General features: G+C 52.1%; 1 protein-coding gene across 5 annotated transcripts in view; it reads left to right on the top strand.

The window, feature by feature from the left end:
• The window catches only part of KDM4B (lysine demethylase 4B), a 94,857-nt gene that overhangs the window by 40,820 nt on the left and 29,530 nt on the right, over positions 1-24,507 (top strand). For 4 of the 5 annotated variants that reach the window (XR_010990679.1, XR_010990680.1, XM_068165032.1 and 1 more), the window contains exons 7-10: positions 4,241-4,344; positions 8,520-8,657; positions 19,057-19,253; positions 19,747-19,779. Coding sequence is in view for 3 of the 5 variants with exons in the window: in XM_068165032.1 (XP_068021133.1) it covers positions 4,241-4,344; positions 8,520-8,657; positions 19,057-19,253; positions 19,747-19,779 (472 nt within the window). In the remaining 2 variants the exon portion in view is untranslated. The remainder of the gene's footprint in view (positions 1-4,240; positions 4,345-8,519; positions 8,658-19,056; positions 19,254-19,746; positions 19,780-24,507) is intronic. The other variant, XM_068165034.1, reaches the window with a different exon arrangement.

A 24,507-nucleotide genomic window follows, 5' to 3' on the forward strand; every position in this document is an offset into this window, starting at 1 on the left:
GTTTTCATTCATCTGCAAATGTTCTGAGGTGCTGCCCACCTGAAAACAAGCTCCCAGCCCAGAATAATCAACTCCAAGTGGGGGTGTTTCAGCAAGGCAGGCTTGAATCTTTTAAGGGTGTTGTTGCACCTTTAAAAGCAGCAGATGTGGAGGGGATTGGGATATCTCTCTTGTGAAGACAGGCTGAAGCACCTGGGGCTCTGCAGCCTGAGGGGAATCTTCTCAGTGCTGATCAATACTTCAGGGGTGGGTGCCAGGAGGATGAGACCAGGCTTTGTTCAGTGGTGTCCAGTGACAGCACAAGGGGTGATGGGCACAAAGTGGAACACAGGGAGTTCCAGCTGAGCTTGAGAAGGAACTTCTTCACATTGAGGGTGACTGAGCACTGGAGCAGGCTGCTCAGAGAGGTGGTGGAGTCTCCATCTCTGGACTCATTCAGAGCTTGGATGCTGTCCTGTGCAACCTGGGCTGGGTGAACCATCTCTGGTAGGAGGGGTTGGACTGGATGATCTCCAGAGGTCCCCCCCAGCCCCTAGCCCTCTGTGATCCTGTGTGACTGAGGAGCAGGCAGGCCAAGCTGGCAGCCTGAGCTCTGAGGCAAAATGAAGTTCTGGGGCTGCTTTTCCAGCAAGCAGGCAAACCCCTAGCAGTGCCATTCCTGCTGACAGTCTGACATTCTGCTGACTTGCTTCATCCTCCTAAAGGGGAGGTGTTGAAGGCAGCAGCTGCTTGTGTAGGATAAATGTAGAATAAAGAGGTATAAATGTCCTGGGGCATGGCAGTGTTGTTTTTCCTGTGCTCTGAGCACCACAGTTCCTAAATACAAATAACACTGCGAGTGGCTGCTCAGAAGTGGTGCAGTTCAAAGGCACAGCTCAATGGTAGTCATTTGCCAGCTTTTCTAGAAGTTGCTTTTCCATCCATTAAGAAGTCAATAAATCCAGCTGACCTGTGCTCTGCAGCAGCTGAAGCACCACACCACGCTGGGGCAGGAACAATATGAAGCCTTCTGCTGGTTGTAAATTGGTTTTACTGATGATCAATGTCTTGAGCCACCTCGAAGGCTGGCAACACATAAACCAGAAACAAATGGTCAATAATCAGAGGATCAATGGGGTTGGGAAAGGACCTCAAAGATCATTAGAGTCCAACCATTAACCCAGTGCTGCCCAGGCTGAGGCTAAACTCTGTCCCTCAGCACCACATCTCTGTGGCTTTCCAGCACCTCCAGGGATGGGGATTCAGTCTCCTCCCTGGGCAGCCTCTGCCAGTGGCTGAGAACCCTTTGAGTGAAGAACCTTCTTCTGATCTCCGACCTAAACCTCCCCTGGGGCAACTTGAAGCCATTTCCTCTTGTCCTGTGGCATAGAATAGAATAGAATAGACCAGACCAGGTTGGAAGAGACCTTTTGAGATCATCAAGTCTAACTTATCACCCAGCACCATGTAATCAACTCAACCATGGCACCAAGGGCCTCATCCAGTCTCCTCTTAAACACCTCCAGTGATGGTGACTCCCCCACCTCCCTGGGCAGCACATTCCAATGGCCAGTCTCTTCTTCTGGGAAGAATTTCTTCCTCACCTCCAGCCTAAACCTCCCCTGGCACAGCTTGAGACTGTGTCCTCTTGTTCTGGTGCTGGGTGCCTGGCAGAAGAGACCAACCCCCACCTGGCTACAACCTCCCTTCAGGGAGTTAGAGAGAGCAAGAAGGTCTCCCCTGAGCCTCCTCTTCTCCAGGCTAAGCAACCCCAGCTCCCTCAGCCTCTCCTCACAGGGCTGTGCTCCAGACCCCTCCCCAGCTTTGTTGCCCTTCTCTGGACACCTTCCAGCAGCTCAACATATTTCTTAACCTGAGGGGCCCAGAACTGGACACAGGACTCAAGGTGTGGCCTGAGCAGTGCTGTTACTAGGGAGAAGAGACCAACCCCCAAACTCCTTCCTGTGGGTTGTTCAGAGCAAGCTTTTCCCTGAGGCTCCTTTTCTCCAGGCTGAACACCCCCAGTCCCCTCAGCTGCTCCTCCCCAGCCCTGTTCTCCAGACCCTTCCCCACTCTGGATCTACTCCAGCCCCTCAGTGTCCTTCTTGGCCTGAGGGCCCCAAAACTGCCCCCAGTACTCAAAGTCTGGCCTCAGCATGACTGAAGCTGATGCTTTGAGACTCCAGTGCAGCAGTTTCACTGCCTGGACATTCTGCTTGCCCTGTGCATCAGTGGTCTATACTGTGAAGAAGTTTACCATGGAGAAATGAATGTGCAATTAATATGGCAAATGAATAGCTGAGCTGTAAATGGGCTCACTGGGAGAGCCTGGGAGCCCAGGGAGGGAATGTTAATGTGTTGCCATGTTATTGGTGCTAATCACTTAAAATGTGCTTCTTTATTAGTAGCTTTAATGAGAGCCACTTAAACTGTGCATTAAAAAGAGGAACTGCAGAGAAGGATGACAGGCTGGGTAGCAGACAGTCATCATTTTAATTGAAATGCTTTTAGTAGCCCCCCCCCAAAAAAAATCATAATGTAAGAAAATCTGGGATCCAGCAATCCTTCCTTGCCACTCTCTGAAGTGCCTGCCACTATGGCTCTGCCGTTATGGCTCTGCCATTAGTTTGTTTTCCAGAGCTTGGGCTATTTATTTCCCTAAGTGGTGATAGGCTTGAGTCTCCACAGAGGCAGCCCTTCACTAGGAGTGAAGGATGTGGCCTTGAAGCAAGTGGTCTAAAGTTGGAGCATGGCCAGAGAAGGGCCACAAGGAGGAGCAGAGGGCTGGAGCTCCTCTCCTGTCAGGCCAGGCTGAGGGAGTTGGGGTTGTTCAGCCTGGAGAGGAGAAGGCTCTGAGGAGACCTAATTGTGGCCTTCCAGGATCTGCAGGGGGCTCCAAGAAAGCTGGAGAGGGACTTTTGAGGGTGTCAGGGAGGGATAGGACTGGGGGGGATGGAGCAAAAGTAGAAATGGGGAGATTCAGATTGGATGTTGGAAGAAGTTCTTCCCCATGAGGGTGGTGAGAGCCTGGCACAGGCTGCCCAGGGAGGTGGTGGAAGCCTCATCCCTGGAGGTGTTTGCAGCCAGGCTGGAGGTGGCTGTGAGCAACCTGCTGCCGTGTGAGGTGTCCCTGCCCATAGCTGAGGGGTTGGAGCTGGCTGAGCCTTGAGGTCCAACCCTAACAATTGGATGATTCTGAAGTTGGTTGAGCTGCCATTTTGGGGAGCAAAGTGTTGCCATCCAAGGGGTTTGTTCAGTTGGTTTTTTTCCCCATCCACCATTGTAGGAGTTTTAATTAGTTGTGATTTGTTTTAATAGCTCAGCCTGCATCTTGTAGCTGTGCTAGGGGATTTTTAGTACTCAATAGTGCTGGGGTGCTGAGTCACAGGACCCCAGCGTGGTAGGGGATGCAGGGACCTCTGGGGCTCATCCAGTCCAACCCCCCTGCCAAAGCAGGGGACCCACAGCAGCTTGCCCAGGATCTCAGTGGCCAGGTGGGGTTGGATGCTCCCCAGAGAAGGAGACTTGCCAAGGAGCAATGGGTACAAGGTAGGACACAGGAGGTGCCACATCAACATGAGGAGAAAACTCTTTTGTGTGGGGGTGCTGGAGCCCTGGAGCAGGCTGCCCAGAGAGGTTGTGGAGTCTCCTTCTCTGGAGACTTCCCAAAGCCACCTGGATGAGTTCCTGTGGGTGACCCCAGGGTCATCCTGCTCTGGTAGGGGCTTGGACTGGATGATCTCTGGAGGTCCCTTTCAACCCCTCCCATTCTGTGGTGCTGTCACTTTCCCCAAAGTAACACAGCAGCCCGTCAGAGAAGGGGCACAAAGGCCTTGGCAGAGTCTGGAGCAGCTGCTGCATCCTTGGGACTTTTGCCTTGTCCACATCCTGACCAAGGGTGGCTCAGGGGTTCGGTGCTGGCCTAAGCCTGAGTCAGGTTCTGGTTCTTCCTCTGTTGGGATTTCACTGAAACTGTGACCAAGATCCTTACCCCAGGGCACAGCAGGCTGAGATGCCAGCTCTCCACCTGGCTGGGACTTAGAGCCACGTGCCTCAAGGTGCAGCTTTTGGTCCCGGAGTGGAGGTGGCACTGGGGAGCGTGAGGGATGTGCTAATTACTGCCAGCTGCAGTTGTGTGCCGATTGGTTTATCTATGGGAAGCATTTAGGCAGGCTTTCATTCTGGCAGCCTGTCTCTGCTGCAAGAATGGATGGGACACAATATTCCTCTGCTGAGACTCCTCTCTCTCATCTCTCTGCAGGCTTTTTTCCAGGCAGCTCTCAGGGATGTGACGCTTTCCTCCGTCACAAGATGACCCTCATTTCCCCTTCCATCCTGAAGAAATACGGCATCCCCTTCGACAGGGTAGGTACCAGGGGCACTGGCCAGGGGCTGAGGGCCAGGGAGCCCAGCAGCACCTCCCTCTGAAGGAAACAATTCATTGCCGGGCGCTGGGGAGCAATTTGCTTCCTTTCTCGCTGCATTATTATGCTAACTGTTTCCTATCGCTTTAAAGCAGGTGGCTGCCTGCAAATGAGGCTTTGTGCTCTGGCTCTGACACCTCCTGTGAAGAGCTTCTCTTCAGAAGAGCTTTCACTCCACCTTACTTTGTCAATTAGGGAAGCTCTCCAGGCTGAGAGGTGCAAACTGTAATACAGGTGCCACGGCTTATCAATAAGCAGCATAACTCGTTGGTAATTCTCAAACAGAGAATGTTTTCTTTCTCCTGGACCCAGTCTGAAGAGGGATTGAGACAGGGATCTGCTGGAGAGAGTGCAGCAGAGAGCTGTGAGGGTGATGAAGGGAGCTGAACATCTCTGCTGTGAGGAAAGGCTGAGAGGGTCTGGAGAAGGAAAGGCTGAGAGGGTCTGGAGAAGGAAAGACTGAGAGGGTCTGGAGAAGGAAAGGCTGAGAGGGTCTGGAGAAGGAAAGGCTGAGAGGGGATCTGATTGATGTCTCTAAGTATCTGAGGGGTGGGTGTCAAGATGAAGGTGCCAGGCTCTTTCTGGTGGTGCCCAGTGATAGGACAAGGAAGAACAGGCACAGCACAGGAAGTTCTACCTCAACATGAGGAGAAACTTCTTTGGTGTGAGGGTGCTGAGCCCTGGGGCAGGCTGCCCAGAGAGGTTGTGGAGTCTCCTTCTGTGGAGATGTTCAAAACCTACCTGGATGTGACCTGCCCTGAGTGCCCCTGCTGTGGCAGGGGGGTTGGACTGATTGCTCTCCAGAGGTCACTTCCAAGCCCTACCATTCTGTGATCCTGTGAAGCAAAAGTGGAGCTGGAGGTGCTGGTTCTGTGCTGGTTCTGTGCTGGTTCTGTGCCGTGTGTCTGCTCCATGCTAAGCCAGAGAGGCTCCACCAATCCCTTAAGTCCTCTGTGAGCTGTGGGGTCATGTTTATTTGGTAGGATCCTTTTAATGTGCTTAGTCCTAAAGTCTTCTGGCAAGAAGCAAATCTCCTCAGCCAGGCTTGCTCTCCATGGATTAGGTATCTGTGCACAATCAGTCAAACAGCTTCTGCTGCTCTCTGCTACCAGCACACAGAGGAGCCTGGCCTGCCAGGGTGGCTTTGGGTGTGGGGAAAGGAATTGAGCTAGAGGTAGCCAGGACTCTTCTCTCCAGTGGGAAGTGTCAAAGAAAGCTTGGTTCAAACTGATTTTATCCTTCCCCATCCCCTCTGCCTTCCAACACCTGAAGGGAATCTGCTGGAAGGCTGGAGAGGGACTTTCCCTAAGTGTCTAGCAACAAGACAAGGAGGAATGGTTTGAAGCTGAGAGAGAGCAGGGTTAGACTGAGGCTGAGGAAGGAGACTCTGGAACAGGTTGACAGAGGGAGGTTGTGGATGCCTCCTCCTGGAGGTGTTCAAGGCCAGGTTGGATGAGGCCCTGAGCAACCTGGGCTAGTTGAGAGGGGTCTCTGCCCATGGCAGGGGGATTTGAGTAGGTGATCTCTAAGGTCCCTTTCCACTCAGGCCATGCTGTGATTATCTGAGCCATCTGACCTGGTTTGGGATGTCCCTGCTGAGTACAGGGTTGTTGGACTGGATGACCTTTAGAGGTCCCTTCCAACCCAGTGCCTTCTCTGATGGTTTCTCAAAGCCAGAATGCTTGAGCTGTGATCATTTCTCTGTTTGAAGCATGGTTTGGTTAGAGTTAGTCCACCTGAGCCAAAGCCCAGCACCTATTTGATGAGCCTGGTGATTCTCTGAGGTGGGAGGGAAAGATCTCAGCTCTTCTATAGCATAAAAACTATGAATTCATTCAATTTACTGCTTCAGAGACTGCTTCATTTTTCCTACTGGAAGGCTGTGATGAATGAAATTTGAAGTGTAATCATCTGGCTTGTCAGAGGAGCTTGCTGTCAGTGCAGGGGAGCCTTGCATGAGGCAGTGTGGTGCTTATGGTTCAACATCAGTGGCTGGGCTTGGCCTAACTTGCACATGGTGGCTGACATGAAACTGGTCACAGAGAGCAGCAGACTCCTCTTGTTGTCATCCTGTCTGTGGAGCCTAATTCCCAGGTGTGGAAATGCAGGTACCTGCTCCACATGGCTGCTGCTAACAATGCAGAGGTCTCACTGGGGATCTGAGGCAGTTGTGCAGTTATTTAATTGGTGAAGTTCTTCACTTTGCAGATTCCAGGGCAGTGGATTGGAATAGGAGATGCATCTCCATTTAATGCACAGGTGCCCCTCTGAGAAATGATTCTAATGGAGGATAAGATGCTCTCTGCCCCAACCATGTTCAGAAGAGTGCAAGCCCTGGAGGCTGTGGATGCCCTCTCTCTGGAGGGGTTCAAGGAAGAGCTGGATGAGGCTTTGAGCAGCCTGGGCTGGTGGGAGGTGTCCCTGCCCATGGCAAGGGGGTTGGAACTGGATGATCTTGAAGGTCCCTTCCAACCCCAATCATTCTATGGATCTGTGAATCTCTGTGCAGGTAGAGACCAATGTTAAAGCCAAAAGCAAAGTTTCTTCCTCAAGCAAGAAGGGTTATTAGCAGGTCCCTGACAACTAACCCTGGGATTCCTGCTCCATTTGCAGAGTGGGGGTGGGACACACACACATAGTTTGCTTTCTGTGCAAGCTGCTGCTTCTCTGTGGCACTCACTGGGAGGATGTTTTCAGATGTAAAAAGGAGGAGGAGATCTCTTTAGCCTGAGCAGCCTCCCTCTGAATGCCTCCTCTCCTGAAATAGCTTTTGGAAGGAGGCTCCCAGTTAGTCAGGAGCAGGGAACATGTGCCCCTTCCCTTTGGAAGCAGAGATAGGATCCCTTCAGCTCCATCCTTGGCAGCTCTCAATGAAGCCCAGGGGCACCATTCCCTCTCACTCTCTAGAAGGGTATTTACTTCTGGAGCAAAAGCAAAGCAGCAGGTCAATAGGAGGGCTTTTTAATAATTAAAAGTGTGGATTTCTGTAGTCTCCTATTGATTTCCCCATTCACTCCTCAAGAGCCTGCAGAAAGTCAGTAAATTTGGGCCTTGCTCCATGAGTGGCACTTTGTGCTGGCTTGCCTTCAATAGTTATTACTTTTCTGCATGGCCTATCCATCATCTGGAGTGCTTTCTAATTTATTGTGGGGATAATGTTGACAGCAGTGACACGGAGGACATAACACCCTGGGCTCGGAATGAAGACACCAAGATGCAGATTTCCTGACAGAAACATCATCTTTCTGTCTTGGGGAGTTAGCAATCTACCACTCAGCTGTGATTTATGGAGGGGGCTGGGGGGGAGGATGCTCCACGGAGCTGGGCACTGGATTTCAGCAGTTCTCAGCCAGAGCTGCTGCAGAAGTGTCGTGTATTAGCATTTAGGCTTTTATCCTCTTTATCTACCCACCCCCCCCCCCCTCTCCTGTGAGGACAGACTGAAGGAGTTGGGGTTGTTCAGTCTGGAGAAGAGAAGGCTCCCAGCTGACCTCATTGTGGCCTTCCAGTATCTGCAGGGGGCTCCAGGAAGGCTGGGGAGGGACTGCTCAGGCTCTCAGGCAGTGATAGGACTAGGGGGAATAGAATGAAGCTGGAGGTGGGGAGACTCAGGCTGGAGGTGAGGAGGAAGTTCTTCCCCATGAGAGTGGTGAAGCCCTGGAATGGGTTGTCCAGGGAGGTGGTTGGGGCCCTATCCCTGGAGGTGTTTAAGCCCAGGCTGGACGAGGCTCTGGCCAGGCTGATCTAGTGTGGGGTGTCCCTGCCTATGGCAGGGGGGTTGGAACTGGCTGATCCTTGTGGTCCCTTCCAACCCTGACTGATTCTGTGATTCTGCTGATCCTAGAATGGCTCAGGTTGGAAAGGACCTTAGAGCTCATCTGCTGCAGCCTCCCTGCCATGCACAGGGACACCTCTCAACTAGACTCAGCTGCTCAAGGCCTCATCCAGCCTGGCCTTGAGCACCCCTGGGGAGGAGGCAGCCACAGCCTCCCTGGCTATTCTCTAATTCTTCCTACCCTCCAGCTGCAAGAGGGAGATGTAACCAGTGCCTCTGTCCTCAAGCTGCTCCCTCCACTGACCTGTGGGGTGTCTTTTCCCTTTGTTTTTGTCTTTCAGATCACCCAGGAAGCTGGAGAGTTTATGATTACATTTCCCTATGGTTACCATGCTGGCTTCAATCATGGCTTCAACTGTGCTGAGTCCACCAACTTTGCCACTCTGAGATGGATTGACTATGGGAAAATGGCAACCCAGGTGGGTGTCTGTGGGTTGGAGGGTTATGGAAAGCCACTAGCTCCTGAGATGCAAATCTCCCCTCCTCAAGCTTAAAGCCTTTTGTCCTTGTAGTGACAGGATAAGAGGGAATGGATTGAAGCTTGAAGAGGGGAGCTTTGCACTGGGGATTAGGAATAAGGTTTTGGCAGTGATGGGGAAGGGACACTGGAACAGGTTGCCCAAGGAGGCTGTGGCTGCCTCCTCCCTGGAGGTGTTCAAGGCCAGGCTGGATGAGGCCTTGAGCAAGCTGGGCTGGTGGGAGGTGTCCCTGTGCATGGCAGAGGGTTGGAACTGGATGATCTTTAGGGTCCCTTCCAACCTAAACCATTCTGTGAATCTGTGAATGAGAGTGGGGCTTATCCCTGAGAGCAAACTGCAAAGCCCTGCTGCTGGGACAGTGTCCTCTTCCCCTGGGGAGTGTTGCTCTTTGTGTCTGTTGATAGTTGGTGTTGTTTGGAGGGCACAGTGAGGACTTTCTCAAGTGGTGGATGCCACATACACCTTGTGAGGAGGTTGTTTTGAGGCTGGAAAGTTAGTTTTCTGCTGCACCTAAACTGCATTTCACAGTGGATGAGGTGACTGATGTAACCGAATGCAATTCATTAGGTGCACACTGAAGGGGAAGGAATAAGCTGGGAATACTTTGCTGCTCTAATAAGAGCATGGTAACAGCCTTCTGAGAGTACCTGAGGCTCTCCAGTCTCTGCACTCAGTTAAGTTTGGAGAAGAGAGTCAGGCTGGGATGACTTTGTGTGGCAGTTTCTCATCAGGGCAAACTTCTTGCAAGTTTTGTTCCTTTGGAGGGTTCTGCAGCCAGGGATGGTTTTCACAGCAGCACACTCATGGTGTTCTCTTGTCTGGAAGTGGGAAGTGTAACTGATCAGCATCACTGACTGGGCAGGATCTGGGAACTCCTGGACTGGGGACCAGTGCCACAGAGTCTCTGGGGAAAGGATAAGTGATTACTAAGGGGGGAGCACTAGGAAAGTGCCAGGATTCTGTGGTCCTGCTCTGGCAACCCCTAACCCCTTCCAGCCCCTGACATCTGATCCTGTGAGCTGTCCCTTTCCAGGAGGCAGGCTTAGTGTTCACTCTAGACTGGCATCTCCTAGAACCATAGATGCAGTTTGGTTGGAAAAGACCTTGGAGATCATCAAGTCCAACCATTCTCTAACTCTACCAAGCCTGGTGCCAGACCGCCTCTGCTATCCTGTATCCTCCCTCAGTAGCTGCAGGCAGTCTTTGACTATCCAATGGCACAGCAACCAATGCCTGAGAAGCTCATCCCATGGAAAGCAGGCTCAGTTGGTCAGGTTCCTGACAGGTGAAGCATCTGTTTGGCTTTATTTCCTCCCCAGTACTATTCAGCCCATGGTTTGGAGGACTCCACTGTTAGCCAGCAGATTTGGCAGCTGAGCTCTCTCCTTTCCTAAAACAAACAGGATTTGATTATTTCATTTCTGAAAGCAGAGTGGTGGAAAAGCAGCTCCTGTGAGGCATGCTGGGGGCTCTGCCATCAAATAGGAAAATGAAATATGCCATGAAATATAAAACACAGCAACTCACTGTGCCAGTGGAGGAGCACTTCCAAATTGCTAGTGATGGCAACTGAAATTGTTCTCACAACAGCAGAAACTTCCTCCTGCTGAGAAGTTCTCTCTTTGTCCTCTCTGGCCCCCACCAGGCTTTAAGTAGTGAGGCCCCTGCTGGTGATTTGAATCTCTCCATATCCCACCAAGGCTGTCGGCCAGACCCTGTGGCAGTAATCAAGGCTGCAGGGCCAGGTGGAGGCTGGAGTGGGAGTTCCACGTTTCATGGGCTCACAGAATCATTCAGGCTGGGAAAGCCCTTCAGGATCATCGAGTGCTGCCCTTAACCCAACCCCAGCAAGCCCACGGCTGAACCATGGCCCTCAGCACCTCCTCCACGCTTCCTAACTCCTGCCAGGGCTGGTTCAGCCAAGCCTGTGCCAGTGCCTGACAGCCCTTGCAGGGAAGAAAGACATTTTTCCTGATGTCCAACCTAAACCTCCCCTGGCACAACTTGAGAGCATTTCCTCTTGTCCTGTCACTTGCTGTTTGGGAGTAGAACCTGAGCTTCACCTGGCTCCTTTCAGGGAGCTGTAGAGAGCAGTGAGGTCTCCCTCAGCCTCCTCTTCTCCAGGTCCTTCAGCTGCTCCTCCCCAGACCTGTTCTCCAGACCCTTCCCCAGCTCAGTTGCCCTTCTCTGGACCTGCTGCAGCCCCTCAATGTGCTGCTTGCAGCGAGGGGCCCGGAGCTGCCCCCAGCACTGCAGCTGTGAGTTTATCCTGGAGTTAGATGAAAGAAAACCTGGAAGCGTGAGGGGCCTCAGATCAACTCTCAGTGTCTTAGACTCCAAGACAGCCAAGCAGACCTGGTTTGGAAGCATGAAGAATGGGTTTTTTGTTTGCTGTGCCCTTGTCCACCAGGTTGATCTGTAGCAAAGGCTCGTGGTGTCACAGGCCAGCAAATGGGCTTTAAAGCGGACGCTGCGACAGGCCCTGAAGCGCGGCGCCGCCGGCAGGCACCGCTCTGATCTTCAAAGCAATTTGGGGTTCAGCCATGTGTTCCCAAACAAGTGACATTTGGGAAGGGCAGCTTTAGATTGAGCCTCCATGCTTACATTGTTAAGCAGCCTAGCGTGAAATTACTGAACAAGCAGCAGCCGGAGCTGCGAGGAGCTGCGAGCGGGGCCGGGGAGGGAAGGCGAGGCGTGGGAAGGAGAGCTCCCAGTTTATTTCCCTGGCTCTCAGGGGCACTTGGTGTGCTCAGAGATTTGCAGCTCACCTAGCCTCGGCCAGCAGCTGCACAGGTGTTCATTAACCCTCAGCTTTCCAGATGAGCTGTGAGGGCTGCTGCGCTCCCAGGGCGAAGGGCAGTTTAGATCTCCTTTGGAGTTAACCAGGGGCTTGGTGAAATCTCAGCTGGGAGCACTTGAGAGAGGGTTCATGGAGAGTTCCAGTGTCTCCCCAGCCTCACTGGAAAGAATTTCTTCCTCATCTCCAGTCTCCATCTCCCCTCTCCCAGCTCAAAGCCATTGCTCCTCGTCCTGTTGCTCCCAGCCCTTATCAAAAGTCCCTCCCCAGGCTCTCCTGGAGCCCCTTCAGCTCCTGGGAGGTCCCTACAAGGTCTTCCTGGGGCCTTCTCTTCTCAAATACATTCAGTGTGAGAAGATACAGACCAAAAGCTCTTGATTGACTAACACAGGGCCAATACACAGAGATGAATTTGTGTCTCCATCTGGATCAGATGTCTCCAGTATCTGTTAGCATGTTCCAGGCCCAGGTGGACCATTCCAGAGCTGGTGGCTGTTGGCACATGGATGGCCACAAAGGTGCAGCAGAATTTCTTCCTTTCTCTCTCCAGGTTTTCCCTGGTCCTCTTTCAGCTTTTTCTCTCTAGCAGATGTTTGCCTCTTGAGCCTGCCCTGCTGATGCTTCTCATAATTGCTCCTCCAGCCTCAGTGCTGAGCATGTGCCAGACAAAATTCCTGTCACCTCTCATGACAGGAGTGATTGCTCCCTCTCCTTAGCAAATGTCAATCTCCTTGGATTCAGAGGGAGGCTTTAACATCTTCCTGTTCTTCATGGCTTTAATTATATGGTGGTGTTCCACTGGGAAATAGATGTCTGGCCTCCAGCTGGACGTCGTGCCCACCAGTGTAAGAATTATCAGCTCTTTAGCTGCTGTCCCATTGCTGTCAGTGGAAATGTCTCCAGCCGTCCTCCAGGAACCCTGTGTTGCAGCTGACTTCCTTCTAGTCAAGGTGACTTTGAGGCCAACCACAGCTTGCCTCTGCCACCTAATCTGTGTGAAAAGCTGTGGTTGAGCAGCACATCTGTCACTTGCTTGTCTAGGAGTGGGAGGGAGACCTTCTGTTAATCTTGGGGGCTCCCATAGTTAATCCTGGTGTGCTGTCACTAGGGCTTTCCAGAGACGTGATGGGAATTCAGCTCAGGCTCTGGCAGGGAGTGTTCTTTTGAAGGCCCAGGCCTCTCTGACTGGCACAGTCCTGTTTGATCAACATGGGCATCAGTCTGTCAGAGTGTGGAGAGGAAAAAGAGATCCAGAAGAAATAACTTCAAAGGGATTTTCATAGTCTTGGAGAGACTGCCACTGGATTTCAGGAGTCAGCTGGCCTCAGAATATCTGCTTTAGACCTTAGCATTGGGTTGGGTGAGGCCTTGAGCAACCTGGGCCTAGTGGGAGGTGTCCCTGCACATGGCAGGGGGGTTGGAACTGGATGATCTTGAAGGTCCCTTCCAACCCAACCCATTCTGTCAATCTTTGATCATCAAGGTCCCTTCCAACCCATTCCATGATTAGTGATTCCATAGCACAGCAGAGTGGGAATGATTTTATTTGTACATCCTGCAGTCAGTGTTTGCCTGCACAGGCAGAGCCCAGAAAATGAGGGAGGAAGATCTTCCTGAAGTCCTTCACTCATTTGTCTCCCATTAACTCTTTGTGAGGGTTTTTTTCCCCCCCTTCTCTCTGGTTGTTGAAGAAGGCCTGGGGAATGCAAGGCAGGGAATGACCATTTCCATTCCTTGCTGTCTGGGGTTTCACCTTTTGCCACAGGAGCCTGCAGTTCCTTCCTGCATTACTGCTTTGCTTCCCTTTGGCTCTGGCAGCTCTGTTGGGTCTGCAGCTCTTTGACTGAACAACCCTTCTAAACCCAAGTGCTTCAGAGAAATGGCCTTCCCCAGGTCAAGGTGGCCTGGAAGTCTCCTGCTGTTCCAAGAGGCACTTGCAGAGTGCCAAACCTTGTAAGAAATTCAGGAGTACTTCCCAGCTTGGCTTTTGGATTTGTTTTGCAGCCTGGCCTGCAAATCAGTGGGTGGGAGGGGAACAATTTCTTACCCTTTGCTTTCTGTTAACAGCAGGCACTCCTGGGTGACAGTGTCTGGGTTGCTCTCAGCTGACATTTTCATACCTTCATTTTATCTCCTGTTTACTCCAGAGATAGTGCTGGAATTATCTAGCTCAATATAAAATGGGGTCAAGTTGCCCTTGCTTCCCACATCCTGTATTTTACCTTCCAAAGTAAGCTGCCTTTGTCTCACCCTGTGCAGTATTTCCCTGCAGACCTTCACTCTGGTGTGGAGCCACCTGCTCTGCTGCTTACTCATTGCCCTGGGGAGGAGATGATGAGTGAGGCTCTTCCATCCTGCTGTGGGAAGGCACCTCCAGGGGAGAGCAAGGTGCCCTTCTGGCCAAGAGGGCCAAGGCTATCCTGGGGTGCATCAATAGAAGTGTGCCCAGCAGGTCTAGGGAGGTTCTCCTCCCCCTCTACTCTGCCCTGGTGAGACCACACCAGGGGTACTCTGTCCAGTTTTGGGCTCCCCAGTTCAAGAGAGACAGGGATCTGCTGGAGAGAGGCCAATGGAGCCTACAAGGATGATGAAAGGACCAAAACATAACTCCTGTGAGGAAAGGCTGAGAGCCCTGGGACTGAGGTCTCCTCCAACCTTAGTTATACTGTGATACTGTGTTTAGTCTGGAGAGAAGGCTGAGAGGGGATCTGATCAGTGTCTATAAATATCAGAGGGGTGGGTGTCAAGATGAAGGTGCCAGGCTGTATTTGGTGGTGGAAGGAACAGTGGGTACAAGCTAGAGCCCAGGAGGTACCACCTCAACACAAGGAGAAACTTCTTTGGTATGAGAGTGCAGGAGCCCTGGAGCAGGGCACATGCTGGCACATGCTCAGCACTGAGGCTGGAGGAGCAATTATGAGAAGCATCAGCAGAACAGGGTCTCACACCAAAGAAGGGAGAGTGCTGGAGCCCTGCAGCAGGCTGCCCAGAGAGGTTGTGGAGTCTCCTTCTCTGGGGAGCTTCCAACCCCACTTGGGCACTGGGCAAGCTGCTGTGGGTGCCCTGCTGGAGCAGGGGATTGGCCTGGATGATCTCCAGAGGTCCCTCCCAACCCCTAGCATTCTGTGATTCTATGGGCTTCCAGAGAGGTGCTTTTGGGCTCTCAGAACATGGTCTCTCCAGTTGGCTTACTGCTCCTGGACCCTCTCCTCACCTGTTTCTTCTTTGTCTGATGTTAGAACAGAATCTCAACTTCACTTTTGGAGTGTTTGTGATTTACAACCACCTAGCATCTAATGTTCCTTGTAAATTGAAGCTCCTGATTCAGATGTTAGGAGGTTTTCCCTTCCAGAAGACATCCTTGTTATCCCAGAAAAGAAATTCATGAGGCTTTTGCAGTGCCTGGTGGTAAAGTTGCTCTCTGCAATAAGGGAAATGAGAGCTGCAGCTTTGCATCACTTTGTGACTTGAAGTTGAGCTTTGAAGCTTAGGATAGAGAGAGAGAAAATGGATTATGGAAGAGCATTTCCATAGTTTATTTTTGGCAGGTTGCTCCTGTACAAATTTTTCCACCTTTTTGGGGGTGGGGATTTATTTTTTTGTACTTCTTTTCCTTTCTTATTTATAAACATCCCTAACACTTCACTCTTGACAGAGCTCTTGGTTCTGTGCAGGGAGGAGGTGATTTTCACCCAGGCTTCCATCCCAAGGTGGAAAGGTGACAGTTCCTACTCTGACTGAAGCTTCTCTTGGAGTTCTATCAGCTCTCTCCTGAGCTCCTGGGGTCTAACCAGGAAGGGACTTGGTACAAGGGCTGGGAGTGCTGGGATGAGAGGGAAGGGATCAAAGCTTGAGGAGGGCAGATAGAGACTGGAGATGAGGAATAAATTCCTGACAGTGAGGGTGGGGAGCCACTGGCACAGGCTGCCCAGGGAGGTTGTGGCTGCCCCTTCCCTGGAGGTGTTCCAGGCCAGGCTGGATGAGGCCTTGAGCAGCCTGGGCTGGTGGGAAGTGTCCCTGCCCATGGCAGGAGGTTGGAACTGGCTGATCTTGAAGGTCCCTCCCAACCCAGCCCATTCTATGTACTGTGAAGGGAGTGCAGCAGGGTAAGTCTGAGTCCCCAGCTCACAGCCTTGCAACTTACCCAACTCTTCTCCCCACAAACAGCTGCCTGCATCGTTATGGAAGCAAGCTAAGGAAGCAGGCAAGGAGGAAGCATGCCCTGCAGCCAGGGACCAGGGGGAGGCATTGGAAAGCTTTGCCTAATTGTTTTGTTTATGAAACTCTGGAGAGGATTTCCAGTGGGTTTCCTAATGAACTGGTTTGTTGTTGAGACTGAGGGCAATACTGGTAATTATTCTAGAAACAGGGGGTCAAGGCTCATCTTCTTTTCCATAAGCTTCCAACTACCACCCATTAGACACAACTCTGCTTTTGGGGTTTTTCTTCTGCTCCTCAAAGTTTTAACTCCTCATTTCCTTGCTGCATCCCTGCCACTCTGCTTTCAGGCACATACTTGCAGTGTGTCTGCTCTGTGCCTTCTGAAAGCTCAGCTGTAGCTGGGAGCCTTGCTGTGCAGGCTCTGAGTGGAAGGAAAACTGAACTGGAGCCCAGGCTGGTTTGTTATGTCATACTGGATGAGCATCCACTAGAGCTCAACTAACATCTCTGTGATACAGGTAATGGACTGGAGCTTGAGGAGGGACAGGTTCAGGATAGGCACTGGAAATTCTTTCCAGTGAGGCAGAGAGAGTTGGGGCTGTTCAGCCTGGAGAAGAGAAGGCTCCAGGGAGACATTAGAGCAGCCTTCCAGTACCTGAAGAGGCTCCAGGAGAGCTGGGGAGGAACTTTTCACAAGGGCTGAGAGTGACAGGATGAGAGGCAATGGCTTTGAGCTGGAAGAGGCTGGATTTAGATGAGCATTAGGAAGAAATTCTTCCCCAGGGAGGGTGGTGAGGCACTGGAACAAGTTGCCCAAAGAAGCTGTGGAGGCTTCAAGCCTGGAAGTGTTCAGACACAGGTTGGATGGAGCCTTGAGCAACCTGATCTAGTAGGAGGTGGGAACTAGTGGGGGGTTGGAACTAGATGATCTTGAAGCTCCCTTCCAATCCAAATCACTCCATGGTTTCATGATTAAGGCAAAGTGGGAGGCTGGCTGAGTCTGGAACAACTGTGCTGTGGGCCCTGTTTTCATCTGAGTGTGAAGTGAGGAGGACTTCCAGCAGCACCAGAGGTGCCACTTGAAATCCCTTCCTGAGAGAGGTTGCTCTACAATAACCTGCTGGGTGTTAGGGAGCAGATGGGGTTCAGTTCAGTGTTAACAGCTGGGAAGTGAGGGAAATAACCTTACAAAAATGCTGCTGGAGCTTGGGGTTGAACCCAGGCTGCCTTGTTTCCATCTATCATTGGATTTTATTGCTTCAAGGAGACAGCCTTTTGGTTTGACTGTTAGTTTAGAGAGACTTATTAGTGTTTTCCTTCTGAAATCATTGCAGATAAGATAACAGCTCCATGGTCAGGAGCCCCAAATTTCCCCCTCTCAGGCTTTGGACTTATAATTGATGAGACAACGTTCCTGGGGTGGGCAGAGATTCTTGCCACAGTCTCCTACTTGGAGAAGCAGAGACTGAAATACCAACTAGAGGAAGGAAGAATCAACAGTCAAGGTTTCCTGTGCTGAATTTCCTCCTCCCTGTGCTCCTCTGCAGAGTATTTTTGCCTGTGCTCAGGTTGCTCTTTGCCTTTGCAGGTGGTTATCCTGTGTGGGTGACAAAGGCATTAGTGTAGGGAAAGGAGAGGTGAGGCTAGGGAAGGCCTTCAGGGGCTCTCCTGATCTGCTGATTGAACTGCTGGAGAGGGTCCAGAGGGCCAGGAAGGTGGTCAGAGCTCTGGAGCACATCCTCTGTATGGGGACAGGCTGAGAGGGTTGGGGTCGTTCAGCCTGGAGAAGAGAAGGCCCCACTGAGACCTTAGAGCAGTACCTGAAGTGGGCTACAGGAGAGCTGGGGAGGGCCTTTTGACACTTTCTCCCTCTCCCACCCCACTCCCACACATGTACATTCCCTTTTCCAGCTGTACTGCAGGGTGTTGAGCAGGATCTTGCTGCTGGGTCTGAGGGAAGGGCTTGGAAATAGTCCCCTGGCTGCGATGGGAACACAAATGTGCCCCAAGTGCAGCAGCTGAGGAAATTGAACTGTGTGGTCCCAGAAGAAGCCCCAAAGGAAAGAGGCTTGGTGAATTATTCATGCTTGCTACTGTGAAAGCAATCAAATGAAATGAAAATTGCACCATAAACATCCATCATGTCAGATTTGTGTGAGGAGAGGAGGAACTTGGCTGCTGCAGGGCCCCGCTGCTGTGGTACGCCGGAGGTTGCAGCCTGCAGTGGCACTGCTCAGAGCAGCAGCCAGACAGCTCAGTGTGTGGCTGCTGCTCCATAATCTGTCTGTGCTCTGCATTTTTTTGTGAGGCTCTGTAAGCTGGTGGTGGAGGGAGACCATACAGGAGACCTTTAGACCTGCCTGACCGGGATGCGCTGCGCTCGGTTTGAAGCGGTCGACATCTGCGTCCTGCAGAGCTTTGGCTCCAGGTTGGGAGCAGGAAATGGACTGTGCCCCTTGGAAAGCTTTTGTCATGCTTTGTGAAGGCCAATCCCCGTGGCTCATCGATGCTGTGTGCTTTGGGGGTGCTCCTCTGTGCTCCTCTCTGTAGCAGTGCACAGGGCCTGTGGAAATGTCTCCTGGAGAAGCGACTGAAAAGCTGCCGGATGCAGAGGAGCTCTTCTGCTGTGAGGACAGGCTGGAGAGTTGGGGCTCTTCAGTCTGGAGAAGAGAAGGCTCCAAAGAAACCTTCCAGTATCTGAAGGGGGCTACAAGAAAGCTGGGGAGGGACTTTTTAGGATGTCAGGTGGTGATAGGACTGGGGGGATGGAGCAAAACTAGAAGTGAGTAGATTCAGATTGGATGTTAGGGAAGAAGTTGTTCCCCATGAGGGTGGTGAGAGCCTGGCACAGTTTGCCCAGGGAGGTGGTGGAAGCCTCATCCTCATCCCTGGAGGTTTTTAAGGGCAGGCTGGATGTGGCTGTGAGCAATCTGCTGTAGTGTGAGGTGTCCCTACCAGAATGTCAGGGCTTGGAAGGGACCTCCAGAAATCATCCAGTCCAACCCCCTGCCACTGCATGGTCAGCCAGGGCAGGTCACCCAGGAACACATCCAGGTGGGTTTTGAAAGTCTCCAGAGAAGGAGACTCCACAACCTCTCTGGGCAGCCTGCTCCAGGGCTGTGTCACCCTCACCATGAAGAATTTTCTCCCCATGCTGAGGTGGAAGCTCCTGGGTTCTAGCTTGTACCCAATGTACCTTGTCCTGTCACTGGGCACGAACCTGCCACCTTCAGACATCCATGCACTCCCCAGCACTGAGCCACACAAGACCTTCCAGACCAGATGGGCAGGGGCTTAGTCTGCCTCTGGAGAAAGGCAGGCTGAGCTGCTGGGAGCAGAGAGGCTTGCTGTGAGCTGAGGTGGCTCTGGTCTCTCCTGCAGTGCACTTGCCGCAAGGACATGGTGAAGATCTCCATGGATGTCTTCGTCAGGGTCCTGCAGCCGGAGCGCTACGACCTGTGGAAGCAAGGCAAAGACATTGCTGTCCTGGACCACATGAAACCCACAGCTCTCACCAGCCCTGAGCTGGATGCCTGGAACGAGACAAAGGCAGACCTGAAGGCTAAATTGCTTCGCAGGTAAGGAGGAAATCCAGGGAGAAGCCCAAGAAAGTGGAGCACTGAGGGCAGGATTGGGAACGCTGCAGCTCTCAGCTGGGGACAGGCCAAACTCTCCTCTGGTCTGATCAGCAGCTCCTGGGGTGTTTTTATTTGGGTGATGCTTTCCCTCATTGCTCTGCTTCCTTTAACTGTCAGAGAAGCTAATGTTTGCTGAAAGTAGGACGCTCTGTGCCCCCCTCACATCTCAGCTCTTGCCCTGGAAGACACAAAATTAATCTCTGGTAAACATTTAAAGCTTCACTTAGCAGAAAGCAAGGAGGAAATAAAAGCACATCCCCGCCCCCCAACCCCATCAGTTGCAAAAGGGATTTGCTGCATGCCTTTCTCTGCCTCCTTTGATCTCTGTATTAATGTTCTCCAAAGTTTGTGGGGGGGTTTTGTGTGTTTTGGAGCATGCTTGAGTGGCAGATTTGGCATGCTAACCTTTCCCTGTTGGAATCTTGCTTTGTAGGATAGGAGATGAGGAAGAGGACAACAAGCACCGGTATGTGACTTCCCTCATCACCTTCCATGGCTTCATTCTTCTTCCTGTCAAAGTAGTGACTCTGAGAGTGTTTTCCTTTGGCAGTGAGATTGGTTTCTTCTCTGCTTCCTCAAAAGAGATCTTTGGGCATTGAGGTTCCTCAGGCTTCCTCTTGGTGGTGTGTTTTCTTCTGAGGTCTCCTTGCTCGTTGTCAGGGAGCCTCAGCTGTCCTGTGCCTGATCTGGTTTTCCATCCTTGAGTGTGCAGTAGATCTGCTGAGTTGGAAGTGATGTGCAGTGGTGAACTGGTTGTGGATGAAGCTAACTGGTCACAGAATCACACAGAATTGTTTTGGTTGGAAAAGGTCTGCAAGATTGAGCCCAACCATTAACCCAGCACTGCCAGGGCTGGGGCTGAGCCATGGCTCTCAGCAGCTTTTCAACACCTCCAGGGATGGGGATTCACCCACCTGCCAGTGTTTGAGAACCATTTCAGTGAAGAAGTTTCTTCTAATCTCCAACCTAAACCTCCCCTGATGCAACTTGAGGCCATTTCCTCCCCTCCTGTCACCTGCTGTTTGGGAGAAGAGACCAACCCCACGCCATGGCAGCCTCCTTCCAGGGAGCTGTAGAGAGCAATGAGGTCACTCCTCAGCCTCCCTTTCTGCAGACTGAACAACCCCAGGCCCCTCAGCTGCTCCTCACCAGCCCTGTTCTCCAGACCCTTTCCCAGCTCTGTTGCTCTTCTCTAGACCTGCTGCAGCTCCTCCATGTCCTTGTTGGAGAGAGGGCCCAAAGCTGAATCCAGTACTCAAGGTGTGGCCTCACCAGGGCCAGGCACAGGTGGACAGTCACTCCCCTGGTCCTGTTGGCCACACCATTGCTGATCCAGGCCAGGATGCTGTTGGCCTTCTTGGCCAGCTGGGCACAGGCTGGCCTCAGGAAAGGCTCTTCCTCCTCTGCTGAGCTTTAGGAGAAGCAGTGTGGCCTCTGAGTCCGAAATTGCAGTCGATGCTCCACAGGCAATGACTGAACTCCAGTGGGTCTCTGCACGTTTTTCTTCCACATCTGGATGGAAACTGGGAATCTCTTTGCTGCCTCTGGCTGTGAAGGGTTGCTCAGATCTAGGTGCAGTTGGCTCAGTGTGAGGCAGGATGCAAACACCAAGGATTATTTTCCCTCCCTGTGCCTGTTTCTTAGCAGAGAAGCCTCTCTCTCAACCCAGGACTACTGCAGAGGCACCAGGCACTTTCTTCCCTTATCTGCTCCTTGTTTCCTAGATTATTTCAGTATTATCCTGAAGCAGTTCTGAAGCTGCTGAATCCTGCTTAGCAGGAGCTTCTCTCCTGTGCTTATGTCTTGGGAAGACAGAATTGTACCTGAAGACTGGCTTGCCTCAGCAGGATGGACTTTGAGGATGGGATTCACCTCTGCCCAAACCTCTTCACAGTTGGATCTACTTAATTAAAGTCACTTTGTGGGCTCTCCTTCAAAGAAACACAAACACTGCCTTTTATTTTGCCAGCTCTCTTGGGCAAACAGAGCTTTTCAACTCTGCAGAGAGCTCTCTTAGTTCTTCTCTAAGGTCATTCCTACTTAGTTACCTTGAAGAAGTCAACTTTGTTTATGGCTTCAGCATGAGACTGTTTCAGTCTAGGCCACAAAAAGCCCATTTCTGGGATTCTATTTGTCTGGGAAGCACACTTCCTTTAAATTATGTTCTTTCTGCCTCTCTTCATTTTGGTTTTCCCCCCTCACAACTTCAGAGTGAGAAGAGCACTGCAAAAAATACCCCTCCCCCCCCCCTTTTTTTTATCTGCTCTGAGTATGAAGCTTTGTGATATCATTTTTTTTATATGGGTGTTGTTTTTTTTCCCCTCCTGGTGTTTCTACAGCCCAGGAATAAAACACTCCACTAAAAATAGCTTGTAACTCTTCATTCCCCCACCCATGCTTCCTTCAACCAGCTATGGAAAGTTCCAGCTGCAGTGGAAAAGTCTTTCTCTTCTCCTCCCACCTTGCTTTTGCTGCACAGAGGAGGTGGTGTGCACTCAGAGTATGGGTGAAGAGAAAAGTTGATCCTTCTGGGTTCAGCTGTGTGTTCCTGCTAATGAGTGTCTTGCAGGTGCAAAGCTAACATCTCCACTTGGAGGGCCACCATATGGTTAGAGTCTGGCAATTAGAAGTGTCTGTGCAGATGGAGCAGTTTGCTTTTCTGTTGATCATTCAGCTCAGGTTGGATTTCCCTCCCCTCACACCCCCACCCCCCCCCCCTTCTTTGTTGGTTCCATGATGAAGAGCTCTTAATTCCATTATACTCCAAATCTAATTAGCAACTGAGCTTCTGGGCTCTGAGGCTGGGAAGCTGAATTTCAGCCTTTTCTAGAGCTTGGGGCAGATGAATGCAGTGTGATTGTGTTTGACAGTTTGGTACCTGGTGGGAGATGCAAGGCCAGATGGAAGATGTGGCTACAAGTCACAGTGGTGTGAAAAATACAGGTGTCTGCATCAGTCTCTTTCAAAAGAGAGCTTGTTAGGCTTAGAGGCAGCATTCAAGGAGCTGTTTGATAGATCCTGTCAAAAAAATCTTGTACTGGCTCTGGGAGTGGAGTTGACTTTCTTCACAGCAGCCTGGAGGGCTGTGTTTGGGCTTTGTGGCCACACAGTGCTCATGAGACACCAATCTGAAAGGATCAAAGCTTCACTTTATTCCCACTCTGCCCCCTGCCCAGGCACTAGGCTGGAGGTGGGCAAGAGGTTGAGAGGAGACACAGCTGGGACAGCTGACCCCAGGTGGCCAAAGAGATCTTCTAGGCCATAAAAGGCTTTGCTGAGTGATAAAAACTGGGCTAGAGAAAGGAGGAGGCTGGGTTGGCTTCCAGGGTGGGCATTGTTTGGAGACTTGCTGGACACTGGGCTGCCTGGGGGAGGTGGTGAGTGGAATTCCTTTGCATCTTCATCTCTTTATCCTTTCCTCTATCCTCCACCCATGAAACTGGCCCAGTCTGCAAGTTTTCTAGCTCCTGCTCTTCCTGTTTTCCCTCCCTGTCCCACCTGAGCAGTGAGGAGTGTTTGTGTGGCTGCTGGACTCCTGATACAGTTCCTAACCAAAAAGCCCTGATCCCTACTTGGTAATTAGCACTTCTCTGTGTGTGGTGGCTGCTGTCACCTCCATGTCTTGGTGCCATTGATTCTTTAGGAGGACCAGCATTGCTTTAGGACTATTAGTCTGATGATCCTAATATGCACTTTGCTTAGTTAGACTTCTTGATAGGCCTTGAACCCTGTGGGTTCTGCTCCTGGAAACTGCCAGGCTGCCTCCTGCTGCTGCTTTGTGGGTAGCAGTGTGGCTGTAGGAAGTGGCAGAGCCTGGGTGATGTCTCAGGGCTGGAGGATGCTGGCTGGGTGATGTCTCAGGGCTGGAGGATGCTGGCTGGGTGATGTCTCTGGGCTGGAGGATGCTGGCTGGGTGATGTCTCGGGGCTGGAGGATGCTGGCTGGGCGATGTCTCAGGGCTGGAGGATGCTGGCTGGGTGATGTCTCTGGGCTGGAGGATGCTGGCTGGGTGATGTCTCTGGGCTGGAGGATGCTGGCTGGGTGATGTCTCGGGGCTGGAGGATGCTGCCTGGGTGATGTCTCAGGGCTGGAGGATGCTGGCTGGGTGATGTCTCTGGGCTGGAGGATGCTGGCTGGGTGATGTCTCGGGGCTGGAGGATGCTGGCTGGGTGATGTCTCGGGGCTGGAGGATGCTGCCTGGGTGATGTCTCAGGGCTGGAGGATGCTGGCTGGGTGATGTCTCGGGGCTGGAGGATGCTGGCTGGGCGATGTCTCAGGGCTGGAGGATGCTGGCTAGGTGATGTCTCAGGGCTGGAGGATGCTGGCTGGGCGATGTCTCAGGGCTGGAGGATGCTGGCTGGGCGATGTCTCGGGGCTGGAGGATGCTGGCTGGGCGATGTCTCAGGGCTGGAGGATGCTGGCTGGGTGATGTCTCTGGGCTGGAGGATGCTGGCTGGGTGATGTCTCGGGGCTGGAGGATGCTGCCTGGGTGATGTCTCAGGGCTGGAGGATGCTGGCTGGGCGATGTCTCAGGGCTGGAGGATGCTGGCTGGGTGATGTCTCGGGGCTGGAGGATGCTGCCTGGGTGATGTCTCAGGGCTGGAGGATGCTGGCTGGGTGATGTCTCGGGGCTGGAGGATGCTGCCTGGGTGATGTCTCAGGGCTGGAGGATGCTGCCTGGGCGATGTCTCAGGGCTGGAGGATGCTGGCTGGGTGATGTCTCGGGGCTGGAGGATGCTGCCTGGGTGATGTCTCGGGGCTGGAGGATGCTGGCTGGGTGATGTCTCTGGGCTGGAGGATGCTGCCTGGGTGATGTCTCGGGGCTGGAGGATGCTGCCTGGGCGATGTCTCGGGGCTGGAGGATGCTGGCTGGGCGATGTCTCGGGGCTGGAGGATGCTGGCTGGGTGATGTCTCAGGGCTGGAGGATGCTGCCTGGGTGATGTCTCAGGGCTGGAGGATGCTGCTTTGCAGGCTTGCAGCACTTTGCCAAAGGGAAGCATCTGGAATCGAATGAAGGCAGGGGATGAAAGCAAGATTTATAACAAGTTTGCATCTTGAAATGCAAGCAGAATAGATTGAAAAAGACAATGAAAGTGATTGTGGCTGCAGCTCCTGAGCTTCCATTAGTAATGGTGGGGAAAAGCTCTTCAGGAAACCTGGACAATTAATGGCTGCTGTGACTGGATCTCAGCT

Source organism: Melanerpes formicivorus, unplaced genomic scaffold, assembly GCF_026170545.1.
Source record: "Melanerpes formicivorus ecotype bairdi unplaced genomic scaffold, bMelFor1.0.p_v2 SCAF_83, whole genome shotgun sequence".
Classification (NCBI taxonomy): Eukaryota; Metazoa; Chordata; class Aves; order Piciformes; family Picidae; genus Melanerpes; species Melanerpes formicivorus.